This window comes from Abramis brama, assembly GCF_963993115.1.
Source record: "Abramis brama genome assembly, chromosome: 21".
Lineage (NCBI taxonomy): Eukaryota > Metazoa > Chordata > Actinopteri > Cypriniformes > Leuciscidae > Abramis > Abramis brama.
Genome location: NC_139983.1, coordinates 16,724,326 through 16,737,876, shown reverse-complemented (window position 1 = coordinate 16,737,876; position 13,551 = coordinate 16,724,326). Strand labels below are relative to the sequence as shown.

The following is a 13,551-nucleotide window of genomic DNA, read 5'->3' as shown; positions in this document are numbered from 1 at the left end:
GATGTGGATCGTTGCATTGACCCACGCTTGTCAATTCTCCTGCTTCACATCAAACTGCATTTCAGATACAGTGACTTTAAAGACCCCATAAGATGGGGTTTCTTCTCGAAACAATAAATTGGTGCAAACAAATGTCACAACCCAACAAAGCCACTTCCTTCATAACCTACTGGCAAAGGAAATGTGATAAGTACATTTAAATAAAAAGAATGAGTGCTGTTACAATTATAAGGTTTTATTTATAATTTAGGGAAGTTTTTATTTCAGAGAATATTTGATTGTACAAAAGTTTGTATAAAGAGTCAATCATAAAAATGTTTTTGTGTCAATTTTTCCAGGAAGAGAAACACTGTCAATTTTAAATATGTATTTTGTTTTTATATTTATTTTCTTACTTTTGGGAGTACATTAGCATGTAGATGACCTCAAAGCCATGGCATTGTCACAAAAGTTTTTTTTTTCTCTTAAATGCATGCATTTTCTATGAGGATTTAACAGGGTCTTTAATTTGTCAGATCATACTGTTGAAATGTTTGGGTCGGCAAGATTTTTTAATTGATTTTGAAAGAAGTCTCTTGTGCTCACTAAGGCTGCATTTATTTGAACAAAAATACATATTGTGAAATATTATTATAACCAATGTTTTATATTGGTATATATTTTAGAATGTAATTTATATCATTCATTATTATGTTGCTGCCCTTTTTAGCCATAAAAAGTATGTAATTGCGTATGTATACACATTCTTTGTATTTTTTTATGTGTAACTGCCTTCAGCTCTTATAATGCAAACCCTGCATCGGTGCCATCTGACAGACGAAGGATCCCTGTCCTTGTAATATAATATTAATAGCAGAAACTATCATATTCTTGACAACTGAGACAGTGATAGTTACAACTGCTGAAAGAGACCGTTTCAGGTCACTGCTTGAGAATGAAATGCCTTTACTCTGTGCAAATATGACTGAGGTTCACTGAGAAAAACGTACTCGATCCATGTCCTCCATCAGTTTAGAGAAAGATGGAGTTTCTCGTAATGTATACAAGAGGACAGAAGGGCAAGAGATGATGGCACATAGACAGGATCCAACACTGAATTGAAAAACTTTGGTGTTTCTTTCTTTTCTTGGTAATATGGTGCAGTGAGCTGGTAAATTCGTAATCACTAATCATCTAATGTAGATTACATAATCACTCATTATTTCTTATCTTGAAGTAGTAATCTGAATAAATGCGAGTAAATCTTACCCTGGGTGGCAATTTTTTTTTCTTTCATTTTCGTCGATAATTCTGTGCTGAATGACTCATTCTCTCATTTCAGTTTCATATGAAATTAGTTCCTAAATGGTCTTCCCCACCACAGCCAATCATGAACAGATGCTTTCTCCCCCCTGGAATTCAATCACGTTGTATTGTGCTTTATTTTTCAACCTGGGTTTGGCTTTAGTACAACTGGTCTGTAATGAGTAGTGCTGGGAGAAAAAACGATACACCTAGCTATCGCGATTTTTCTTTTTACAAGTCTAAAATCAATTTTTTTATTTCAGAATCGATATTAATTCAAATTCAATTGCTTTATTTTTGTCCTTGCTTGTAGATGAGGTTTACAGAAGTTAGCCACTTTCGTTCCAACAGAGGATGAAATGTGTCGTTATATATGAGTGTTGAGTGACGTAATATCCCAAGTGGACGCGTGGAAGAGACGTGAGACTGAAAGCACTGAAAAGCCCTCGCGCTACTCATATGCTGAGAGAGAGATACGACAATAGAGCTGCACGATTCATCTTTAAAAGACTGTGATCTCGATTCAAACACCCACGCAATCTTTCAATTCGTCTGTCTATTAAACTTTGACTAGAAAAAATATGTAGCGCTCCAAACGGAAAAAAAAGTCCTTGTACTACAGGTGCGTAGAGCCAATGGCATATAGAATAAACAAGAAGGGTGGCTGGCCGCACACTGATCCACTCAAGACCTGAAAGTCTACGAAAACATATTTTATTTTTTAAATTGCATCGTGCAAAAAAGTGCAAAGTGCATGTGGGTTAAAAACAGAATAGACACCAGCAAGCAAACGTTTCAGCACATTGCTATCTTCAGTGCTCATTTAGCAAACAACATTCACCCTTTTAAGCAAGTCAGCAATTGAGGACAATCAGCTGAATGCAATTATCTCAGAACCTCAATTGTCTCAATTGAAAAGTAGAATTCCAAGCAAGTTCCATCTTGCACACATATAGCAGAATGTTTCAGATATACAGCTTCCAAGGATAATACAGCATTACAGACACATAAAACAAAAACAAAAAAAACAACCATTTTTACAAAAAACAAGAAAATTCAAGTTCTTCATTCATACCCTCAGGAAATAAAGATTTAAGTTCAAAGATCCAAAAAGCCTCCCTTTGCAATAATTTTCTATCTCTATCTCCACCTCTCCTGTGAGGTAGAATCTTCTCGATGCCCAGGAACTTCATGTCAGACAGAGAGTGGTTAGCAGACTTAAAATGGCGAGAAATTGCAGATGTATCATCCTGTCTTCTAATGGCACTTGTATGTTCAATCATTCTTGTGCGTAATGCACGTGTAGTTTTGCCAACATATAGTTGTGAACATGGACAAATGATAATGTAGATAACATATGTACTCTTACAAGTAATCAGTTGTCTAATCTTATACGTTTTTAGTGTACGAGGATGTGTAAATGATTTACATTTGACATACTTAGTACAAGAAGAGCAATTGTGACATGGAAAATTACCCTGGGCATCGACAAGAGTAGTTGGAGAAGAGATGTAGGTGTCAGCATGGACAAGCTTGTCCCTCAAGTTAGAGCTCCTGGAAGAGACAAAAAACCTCACAGGAGAGGTGGAGATAGAGATAGAAAATTATTGCAAAGGGAGGCTTTTTGGATCTTTGAACTTAAATCTTTATTTCCTGAGGGTATGAATGAAGAACTTGAATTTTCTTGTTTTTTGTAAAAAAGGTTTTTTTTTTTTTTTTTTTTTTTAAATGTGTCTGTAATGCTGTATTATCCTTGGAAGCTGTATATCTGAAACATTCTGCTATATGTGTGCAAGATGGAACTTGCTTGGAATTCTACTTGTGACAATTGAGGTTCTGAGATAATTGCATTCAGCTGATTGTCCTCAATTGCTGACTTGCTTAAAAGGGTGAATGTTGTTTGCTAAATGAGCGCTGAAGATAGCAATGTGCTGAAACGTTTGCTTGCTGGTGTCTATTCTGTTTTTAACCCACATGCACTTTGCACTTTTTTGCACGATGCAATTTAAAAAATAAAATATGTTTTCGTAGACTTTCAGTCTTGAGTGGATCAGTGTGTGGCCAGCCACCCTTCTTGTTTATTAAACTTTGACAAAATCATATCGCTACATTCAAAGCTATGTTGGCGCTGCCGCTGACCCGGAGAGAGTTGTCATGAAACAGCTTCACAAACAGTCTTTTTAACCGAATAGTATCATTATTTCTGTGATGCAATAGTTAAAATTATCATAGAAGTACTTGGATAAAAGTTTAAAGTTCAAATTTGAACACTAGAATAGAAACTTGGTGCTTAAAATAACGCATTTATCGATTACATTGTTTCGCCACTAAGTGACGACAAGTGACTGTTAAAAAATGTATTTGGTTTTGAATCATTTATTCAAGAGAATGTAGTATTGTATGATGCTTCTTGAAATAAAAGTCAGAAAGATGTGATGATTTGTTTTTGTAAATATGACTCATCTTATACATCATGTACAGTCTGTATAAGTGTATGATTTAACTTTTCCCGATGGTCTAGTGTTAAAAAAAAATTGCAATATATTGCAATATCGAATCGCAATCTTGTTGTCATAGAGAAATGGGCTAGTTGTAATTAGCCTAATGACAGAAAGGAAGAGACCACAGTGGAAGCCAGTCAATTATTGCATTATGCTAATATGAACTAAGACCATAATGGCAACTAGCATGGAAAAGAATTATCACTTTTTCCTTCCAAATAACTCTGACTGACATTAAATGTCTCACTGCCATAATGACTGCTCTTCACTTCATTAATCCTGACCAAATCAACATTCTCTTTCCCTTCTTAATCAAGGCGTTATTAAGTTCAAGTAATCCTGTAGACATAGAGTCAAGCAAAAACCAATTTAACCAGGTGCAATTGCACTCTAATAGCATATAGTAGGCTATTTTTTTATTTTATTATTGTAAGTCATAGGCTAATTATTCTTTTCTGCGCAAATACATCTCCTGTATATGTAAATTCGAGTCAAAATAGACTGCACGTTATTTGCATAACTCTTTGCAAAACACTATTTGTCTGCAACAATTATTGTTGTACTGAATTTCAAAATATAAATATATTTCAAAATTTCAAGATATTTTCAATTGATCATGGCTGCAGTAATTAATGAAATGATGATCAAGTAATGAAGAAGAGCATTATTACCAGGCATATATCCAGATGGTCCACGTGTGTCTGGACGTCTTAGGCTACATTCAGACTGTCAGTCCAAATCTGTTTAAAGCTACATCCATATGTGGTTTGAAATCCTATTCAAATCGCATTACTGGAAATTCGTTTCAGCCTGACCACTCTAATCAGATCTTTCGTGTGGTTTATGTGACTTTCTCACGCCAAGTAAAACGCAAACGTCAGACGTTATAGGAAACATGCTGAAAGTCGCTGCCGAAACAAGACTGTGTTTTTCCAAAGTGCCGGATAAGCAGAAAATGACAATACAACGGAGACATGTGTGTGACAGCATCCGGTTCTGCCGCTGCCTCAGAAGACGCAGTAGATCAGCGCGGCGGCTACACATTTCCATGTTGTAAAATTTAAATAAGACAACATCTCTATTGCAAACCCCTCCATGTTGCAGTTGTATTTTGCGTATTCACGCAACTTCATTTCCATAGAAACCAATGCAGATATTCCAGAAAACGAAAGAGCTGCATGGACACACAAATCAGATCTGAACAGTTGCAATACACAGTGTGGACGTCAATAATTTTAGATCAGATTCCAATCGGATACACAAATAATCGGATTTGGACTTACAGTGTGAACGTAGCCTTTGGCTACATCTACATTTGAAAACGGCGTTTTCGTTTTAAAATTAAGTTTCTCGTCCTCAATGAAACGTCGGAAAACACTTACATCTTACTGCACATGTGTGAAATGTAATAACTCACTGAGATGATACAGAGAGCATGATCATTTTATTTGCCAAATTTCCAACCACTTACTGGAGCATCCAGGTCGCACTCAATCGCTATTCCTTGTGCGGTCTAAAACACAGTTTCATGTTTTTGCCGCAGGACAGCAATTGCTATCATCTTTGCATAAATGTAATATGAGGACTGTACAATGTAACATTTAGCAGGGACATACCATTATAAACAGATATAACAGATATATATATATATATATATGTACGTACAATATGCAACACATGACTAAACATGCATCATAATTTTTCAAATACCTCAGTTCACACTACAGCGCAAAAACAGCTTTTTCATTTTTGCAGGACAAAAAAACTCTCATTGGGGATGGGAGGCCAAGATCTAGAGAAAAAGATGTGTTTTCAAATGTTTTTGGATTACTTTAGACGTAGCCTTTGAGGAGTTTCACCATGCAAATTGTTTTTTGACTTTGGCAGTGCCTTTGCGCTGATTTGCATTTAATTGGGCAATAAAACAATCCAGATAGTGTGGATTTTCTCTTTATTGTTAAGCAAAATATTTGTATATGTGACAGTTATCAACAATGTAGCTCATAGTTGATAACTGTCACATGAATGTTTTTCATACATCATTTGAGGAAGCATAAATAATGGATGCAGGAGATGGAGGTTGCATATTGTGAAGAGGGTAATTCACTGAGAAGATGTTTAATGTGATGAAAATACCCTCTTCAGGGGACGCATCATTTCACATTCATCTTAAATTTCCAAGAACCCCACATATTTATGTTTTTACTCATGATGACTTTGCTCGGAATGAGCTGGTTATGGCCATAATCAACCTGTGACTTAAAAATGTTTATTATAGGTTAGTCAGACATTCGTCTTTGTGAGAGCTGTGTGACTTTTGAAAATCAGTTGTCTTTGGAAAAATAGTCATTGAGAAAATGTATCAGTAGTGGCACAGTATCTAGAGGGATGAATTGTGGATCTGCGCTGCAATCTAAAATGGGAGATTATTGCACCGTAAGTCATATGATGTAAATAACAGCCCCCCAAAGGTGTCTTATGGCTCTGCAATAACAGGTCATTATGCAGTATCATCATCATCATCATCATCACTATTACTCAACTTTTGTTTTTGTTCAAAATTGGAACTTTCTGATGAAAACTAATGCTTTTCATTTACAGTGCTACCCTTTGGAGGGAAACCCTTTAAAAATCCTGAAGATCTGAATTGATGATTCTGGCTTTAATTAGTATAGCCTGTTTTAGTGATCTGATCAATTCTTTACAGGCTATGCTAATCTATGCCAGAATTAGCAATGCATGTGGGATGGACTTACTCTTCGCTTATAGGCATCACTTTGTATTAATAAGTGGTGGGCACGGTGGCACCAGAACAAGTTTTGAAGTGTGTGTGCTTTTGGATGTGCTGATTATGACATTACATAATGATTATGGTTTAATATTAATTATGTCATCCTCAAATATTTTAACATGAAATTTTGCTGTTTTGCTAAATAGTCTGTGTGATTCATTGATGCCAAGATCAGTACATTAGTGAAATGTAAATAAAACTGAAATGTAAATAATTAGTAATATATGTTTTATACGTATATATTACATTAAGAAAGTTGTACTGGTTTGGAACAACATATGGGTGAGTAAAATATGACAGAATTTTCCTTTTTGGGCGAACTAGCCTTATAAGGATTTTGTTTCTTTCTTGCTCACTGCACATTTTACACCACAAGATAATAAAAGCAAGCGTTTACACATCACTTACTGAGCAACTATATTCCATACGTTCTGAGAGCCTTGATCTGATTTATTTGTAGGTGTTTGTGTGATTGCCAAAGCAGAATTGTACAATACCACAAATAAGAAGAACAAAGCCAAAATAGAAAGACCGTTTCCCAAGAAAGATGTCCAATCCAGTCTACTCATCACCTTGTCGGTTTCCCAAGATTAGATAGTTTTGTCCTCTGACCAGAAACATAACACAAAGAAGACCTCATATAGACAAGAGCTGTGTGTCATCACCTGTCTGATTGTAATCTCCATGCAGTCCTGAATCAATGTTATAGGGCGGCAGAGAACGTTAAAAACTAAATTGGGTCAGCCTTCAGTCCTGATCTAAGAACATTCTTCGTTAACCTGGGGGGGGTCAAAGGTCATCAGTTGGTGAATGGCCTTTGGAAACTAATTTAACACAACACTGCACCTTTGGAGAAGTCATTGTCAGGTGTTTGAATTATTTCTACGTATAGTCTGTCAATATCTCTGGCATCCCTCCAAACTCGTGTCATGCTCCTGTGCACTTGGACATGTTCCCTACATGTATGTGGACTGGAGTGCGTTTACAATCTCTGATGTACTTCAAAAAGGCTTTGTCAAAATTTGAAAGGAAAACAATGGCAAGACTCAAATACGATTTAAAGTTTCATTATTCTTTCTTCTTAGGAGCAAAATAATGCATTATTTGTACTGTAAATATGTTCACTCTGCCTTTTTATTCCTCTTTTGTAATCTCTCTCGACCAGACTTTTCTACGCATTTACTTTGCTCACAACGCTCAGGTGAAATCGCCTTGGGAAAAGGTGCCATCATCCTAATTACTTACCCATGTTTTGTCCTTTTGCGCGATTGACAGGTGATATTAGTAGAAGTCCCTCTGTGTGCCTGAACCCCTGTTGGCTTCACAGTCTCATCACATATCAGATCTAGGCAGGGCTCCTGATCTCAGATCAGCATGAAATGTCCACCTCTGCCCGGTCCCAGATTGGCATTTGAGTGGCAGAGCAAAAGGCTGTGAGTGTCTGTAGGCAGCTGGTACACACCCCTGGCATCCAGGTCCATGAATGTTAATGTAGCGCTGTAAAGCCCACGGGTACCAGATCTCTTCACAGTGGGAACACCTGAATTTACATACCCTGTCAGTCACTTTATTGCCTACTTAAAGGGATAGAGACCTAAGCTGGCGTTGGCTGCAGAAAGAGCAATAACTCTTGTATTTACCTGGGTTTTTCTGGATTTTTTTTAAAAGCGAATTTGCATTTCGCTCCAGGGCTTATGTTGTTAAAGAGGGCTAATATCATCAGAAATTGAATTTCATTGAACTTTTGAGATAAGAGTCCACTTAATATTAAAACACCATGATTTTCAGAGCTTAACTTCTTTCCATTTTTTAAAACAGAACTGCAAAACAGCTCTTTTCAAAATCCTCGGATTTCTGAAGAAACCTGAGAACATTAGCACCTTTTCAGTGTTTAGAAATGGCCAGTCATGAGGATTTTAGTACTGAAAAAGTAGTAGAAATTATTATCCTTAAACACTAATGATAAGAGTAAAATATGGGAAAGTTTGTCAAACATTGTGCTGTTCCTGGCTTCATATCTACTCTGCGTATCCATTTTAATGATCCAAACACTACTGATAAAGTTTCAGCCATTTTTTTCCAACCATTTTTTTCAGCCATTTCAGGGGTGAGATAAGCTGGACATGTTTATGAAAAACTAAATTACTTTGTCACAAAAAAACTTTAACTAGCATTGCAAGTGGACCATAGTGGGAAAAAAAAGTATAATTTGATTCCTTAAGGAACTGAAATTAAGACCTCATCATTCATGTTTTATCAGTTGTCTGGCACACTATGACTGGCTTTTCAGCTTCAAAGAACCTATCAACATCTTTTCCTCCTGGTTTATACTTCATATTCTGATAATGAAATCATATCAGTTTTCCTAGTTCATAAAATAATTCCCCAAATTTCTTTTCAGCATTCATGAAGTTGTTAGTGTTTGAGTTTAAACATGTGGCAACTCTTATTCTCTCAGCAGCCAGGTCTCTCTGCAGTCCATTTTATCCTGCTGGAAGTGTTTATGCATTCAGAACTAATTAAGGGTTTCATACAGGGACCCATTTATTTGCAATATAAATGAATTTATTTTCCTTCTCAACACCTTCAAAATGTTTTTGCGCTAATTTTTATTCCTGGCAGACCGTTAGTAGATGTCCTGGTGTCTTGATTGGTATACTTTTCTTTAAAAGTTGATGAAATGTCTTGCTGTGTGAAGTCTGGACGTCTGTTTGGACTGTTATGAGCAGATGAGATTTGAGCTGTTGGAGAAGATTAGCCTTATGGCTCTCTGTGTGTGCCTGATTAAAATTGAGATAAGCTAACAGTGTGAACTGTGTGAAGTACACCTGATGATGCCAAAGTTTGATGCACAAAGCAGGACAAGTAAAGAGGAATTTGTATTTTATTGGCTTCCACAGTTTGACTTTGGCTTTGTTAGAAATTCAAAAAGGGATGCACCGATCATGATTTTTCATGTCTGATTCCATTTTATTATTATTATTTATTTATTTTTTACAAACAAATAGGCCGATTCCAGTACCGGTTTCCGTTTTTTTATTTTTTTTATTCTTTGTTTTAGCAAATTTATTTGTTATTTATTTGCTCCGTTACAGGCCAAACTGGCAAAACATTTTATTCACAATCCAAACAAAGATTTTACACATATGTTGCATGAGCAGTTGTTTTTTATTGAAATTAGATTGTATATTTTCAAGATTTAAAGCAAAAACAGAATGGTCTAACTTTAGCTTTGTGAAATTGTGCTACATAAAAGCCTATCCTAAAAGTGGCCCATTGTCACATTCAGTTTAGCTTGTCTGTTTCATTTTCATGGACTCATAGTTTGCCTATGGTTTCCTGTTTCCTTTGTTCTCATTTCCCTGCCACTTTTTTTTTTCACCATGGTTATTGATTTAACAAGCACGTGCCCAGCTCAGAATTGCCTGTGCCTGCAGTGTTCCCACCCAGCCTCCCTCTCCTGCCTCCTCTTCCTGAATCAGTCAGTTCCTATGCCCAGTCTTCGCTGTCTCCCGTCTGCTCCTCGGCTCCTCTTCCTCTTCCTCTTCCTCTCCCTCCCCTCAGTGGTGTGGATCCATCTTGGGCCTGCTGTTATCCAGCTCCACCTGGGCGAGTGTATCCCCTAGCTCCATCTCCAGCTGCTGATCTCATCACTCCACCTCGGCCCTTACGGCTTCACCAGGCTCCCTCGTTCTTCCGGCTCCACCTTGGTCAGACGTCACCATCTTTGTGCCACGGACTTCCAAGTCATCCACAATGCTCCGTCTCTCCACTCCTTCAGCTCTGTCTGGCTCCACCCTCCCTGCTGTTCCACTGCAGCCCTCGGTCGCTCTGGCTCCACTTCAGCCCCCTGGTACCCTTTTCCACCTCGGGGGATTGTTGCTACGGCTCTGTGGTGGCCTCTGAAGACTACAGTATAATTTTGTCCCATCAGCTCTCCATCTGCGCCCAGGGATCCATCTCCATTGTCATCATCTCTGTTGGTCATCCCCCGGGTGTGGTCAGCCAAGTTTCCATCATGGCTCCTCCCTCCTTCCACTCCCCCATGGACATTGTTCCTTGGTTTTGTAGAAAGCCTTTCTTTAAAGTGAATTTCGTTTTGTATAAATTGTATCTTAATTTTAAAAAAATCAACCATTTGCCTGTATTTAATAAGTAAGAAGCAAATATAGCAGACAATATAATCATGACATGGAGGCGCCGGCACCATACGCTGAGTTTCGGTTAATTTATGATGAGATGCGCTCCAGTTCATGTGCAATGCAAGTCATAGAAAACATGAGACATGAGAACAGACATGAGAAATATAGGCTATCTATAGAAAGCTTGAAATGTCTTTAAATGAAACAATTCAAAACAAAAAGAAATAGGCTACTCTCTGATTATGTAATCCATTATGTGCAGTTCTCTCTATAGGCGCGTTCACTACGGAGCTGGCGATCGTCAACTTCATCTTTGCAGCCGACACTGACACAGAAAACACTAGTTTATTAATAAAAATCATATATATATATATATATATATATATATATATATATTGCACAGCTCCCCCTGTCAATGATCTAGCACCCCCTCAGCATCTGCGTTACAAATTCTCCAGCGCTCATTTTTTGCTGAATCTTCTCAGCTGTAGTTATTTTCTACAAACATTGCTCATAATTTCTCTTAAAAACACTTTCAGCACTTATCTCAGCTTAATCAGGTTGCTTGTTCAGCTCTGACTGTAAACCTTGCTAACCTGAGCAGTGTTGACAGACTCTAGAGTTTATCAGAAGTGAAAGAAGGAGAGAACGTTCTAGCTGTGAGTGCATCCTTCAGCACTTTGAGGAATGGCTTGTAATTTCCAAGGGCAGAGTCATTACAGTAGTCCTGGTTGTCTGGGTTTTATAGACCCAGGAATAACCCCACACAAGATGGAGGAAGTCTCCCATCAGCAAAAGCTGTGCTGTGATAGTCAGCATTTGTTCAGCATTTGACATCTCCAATGTCTTCAGGAAGTCTATGTGTGTGCGAACATAGACGCCCAAATCCCACAGCTAACTGTTTGTTTGTTTGTTTGTTTGTTTGTAGAGTTTATGGCAGCGAATTGATCACATTATAGCCCATGACTTATTTAAGGAAATGTAAGGAAGGAAAACAGATAAAATAATTTAATCAATTTATTTGATTTGTTTTGATTCTGAATGTTCACCATTTCAGAATTTTTTTAAAGTAAACTCACAGGTTAAGGTGTGCTCACATTTGCCATTCTTCAGCAAAATTTAGCAATTTTGTATGTGCAACGCAATGTCAAAATAAACATCTAAAGCTACTCTGTCAGCAACGGAAGTCCATGAAATTCGTCATTGCACCAATCCTCATTAAAATAAATGGATTTTGTATGCGTAATTTCACAGAACAACGGTAAATGTCCTGCATAGCCACTATATTGAATTCATAGTAAATTATCTACATTTTAGCTTAAACTTGCCAAAACTTTATCTGACCTACATTTTAAAGTGACCAAAGTTCATTTCATTTGAGTGTTTTTGAAATACATTATATCACAATAATAGGCCAAAGTGAATAGAATTAATTTAAATAATGACTTCCATGAACTGTTATGATTGTTGGCAGCTTAAACTCCATACACTTACACTTTACATATGCAGAAAACGGAATGCCATTTTTCTTTTAAACTTTATTAAATGTGGTGAGAATCTATCCCAGATAAACTCCATATGGTTTTAGTGATCCAATCATGATCAGATCACAATGCGTCTTATATGCATTTCACCTATGATCTGATCACTGAAAATGCATAATGGTCAGTATAAAGAGGAATGTACAGGAATATTCTGCTTGTTGATATCTAGTTAACCTGCTAATGAGTGCCTTTCAAAAATGTGATGCCAAACTTTGACAAATCCTTTCCCCCCCTACAAAGTGTTCTGTACTGTTTGTGTTTCTAATTGACCATGCAAGAGTTTCTTGTTCTTACTAACTTCGAACTGGAGAGTTCATCTTACAGTATGTGTTTTTCTCTCAATTAAGGGCCAAATAAGGAGAAGAAAAATACAGCTGGTTAATGTTGGGGAGGAGAGGAGGAGAGAGAGAGTGAGTGATCGTCTGTTATAGTGGACCACAGAGATTCTGTGTGTGCCAGACTCTTTGGCTTTCCATCGTCATACAGCCTGATAAATACTTCACACCTGCAGTGAATACTGCACAGAGTCAATCATCAGTCTTTTAAAAAGGAACAAAACAGAAAGTTTCTGCTGCAGCCTTTGCTTTCATTTATTTGAAAATGAATCAGATCCCTTTCATAAGTCAGTGTGAAATGTAAATAGGACGAGAAGGGAAACCTTTAAAGAACATTCTAGAGGCATGACATGACACGTTATAAAGCATTATATCTCCATTCTTGGAAAGTGTGGAAAGTTTGAAAATCTGAAACGTAACAGGAAATGTGAAATTGACAAGCAAATACTGGCCAAACACCTGACAAGTGCTTTGCAGGAACCAAGACCAAATTCTAGCGTTTGTTGCCACTATCAAAACAAATTTCATATTGGTCTATATTTTGTTTCATTGATTTGTATTAATACTTATGTAACAATTACAGTTTAAAATCCTCTAATACTGTTGTTTTGGCATACTATAATGAAAAACTTGTGATATCAACCAGTTCCTATTGAAATTAGACAAGCTCGACAAAAATGAAAGCAGATAAAGACAATTTTTTAGTAAATTATTTGTAATTTTCTTGAATTTAATTACAATAATAGTTATAATATTATTATTATTATTATTATTATACACAATAATAAAATATTATTATACACATATTAAAATCATTCACATTTTTAAAAAGCAGATGTTAAGCACATTTTTTGTTACATTTTCAGTTAAATATTTTTAATTTTATTCAATTTACTGTATTTTTTATAGTAATTGTAATTTGAGCTTTGAGCTGCATTTTATGCATGGAAGGTG

At 36.7% G+C, this 13,551-nt stretch overlaps 1 protein-coding gene across 2 annotated transcripts in view; it reads left to right on the top strand.

Annotated features, from left to right (window-relative positions):
• chrm3a (cholinergic receptor, muscarinic 3a) overlaps window positions 1–13,551 on the top strand; it is a 123,147-nt gene that overhangs the window by 44,077 nt on the left and 65,519 nt on the right. The window contains exon 3 of one of the 2 annotated variants that reach the window (XM_084096746.1): window positions 12,610–12,672. The exons of the other annotated variant lie outside the window; for it this stretch is intronic. Within the exon in view, the coding sequence (XP_083952872.1) occupies window positions 12,644–12,672 (29 nt within the window). The 5' untranslated portion in view covers window positions 12,610–12,643. The remainder of the gene's footprint in view (window positions 1–12,609; window positions 12,673–13,551) is intronic. 2 annotated transcript variants of the gene reach the window in all.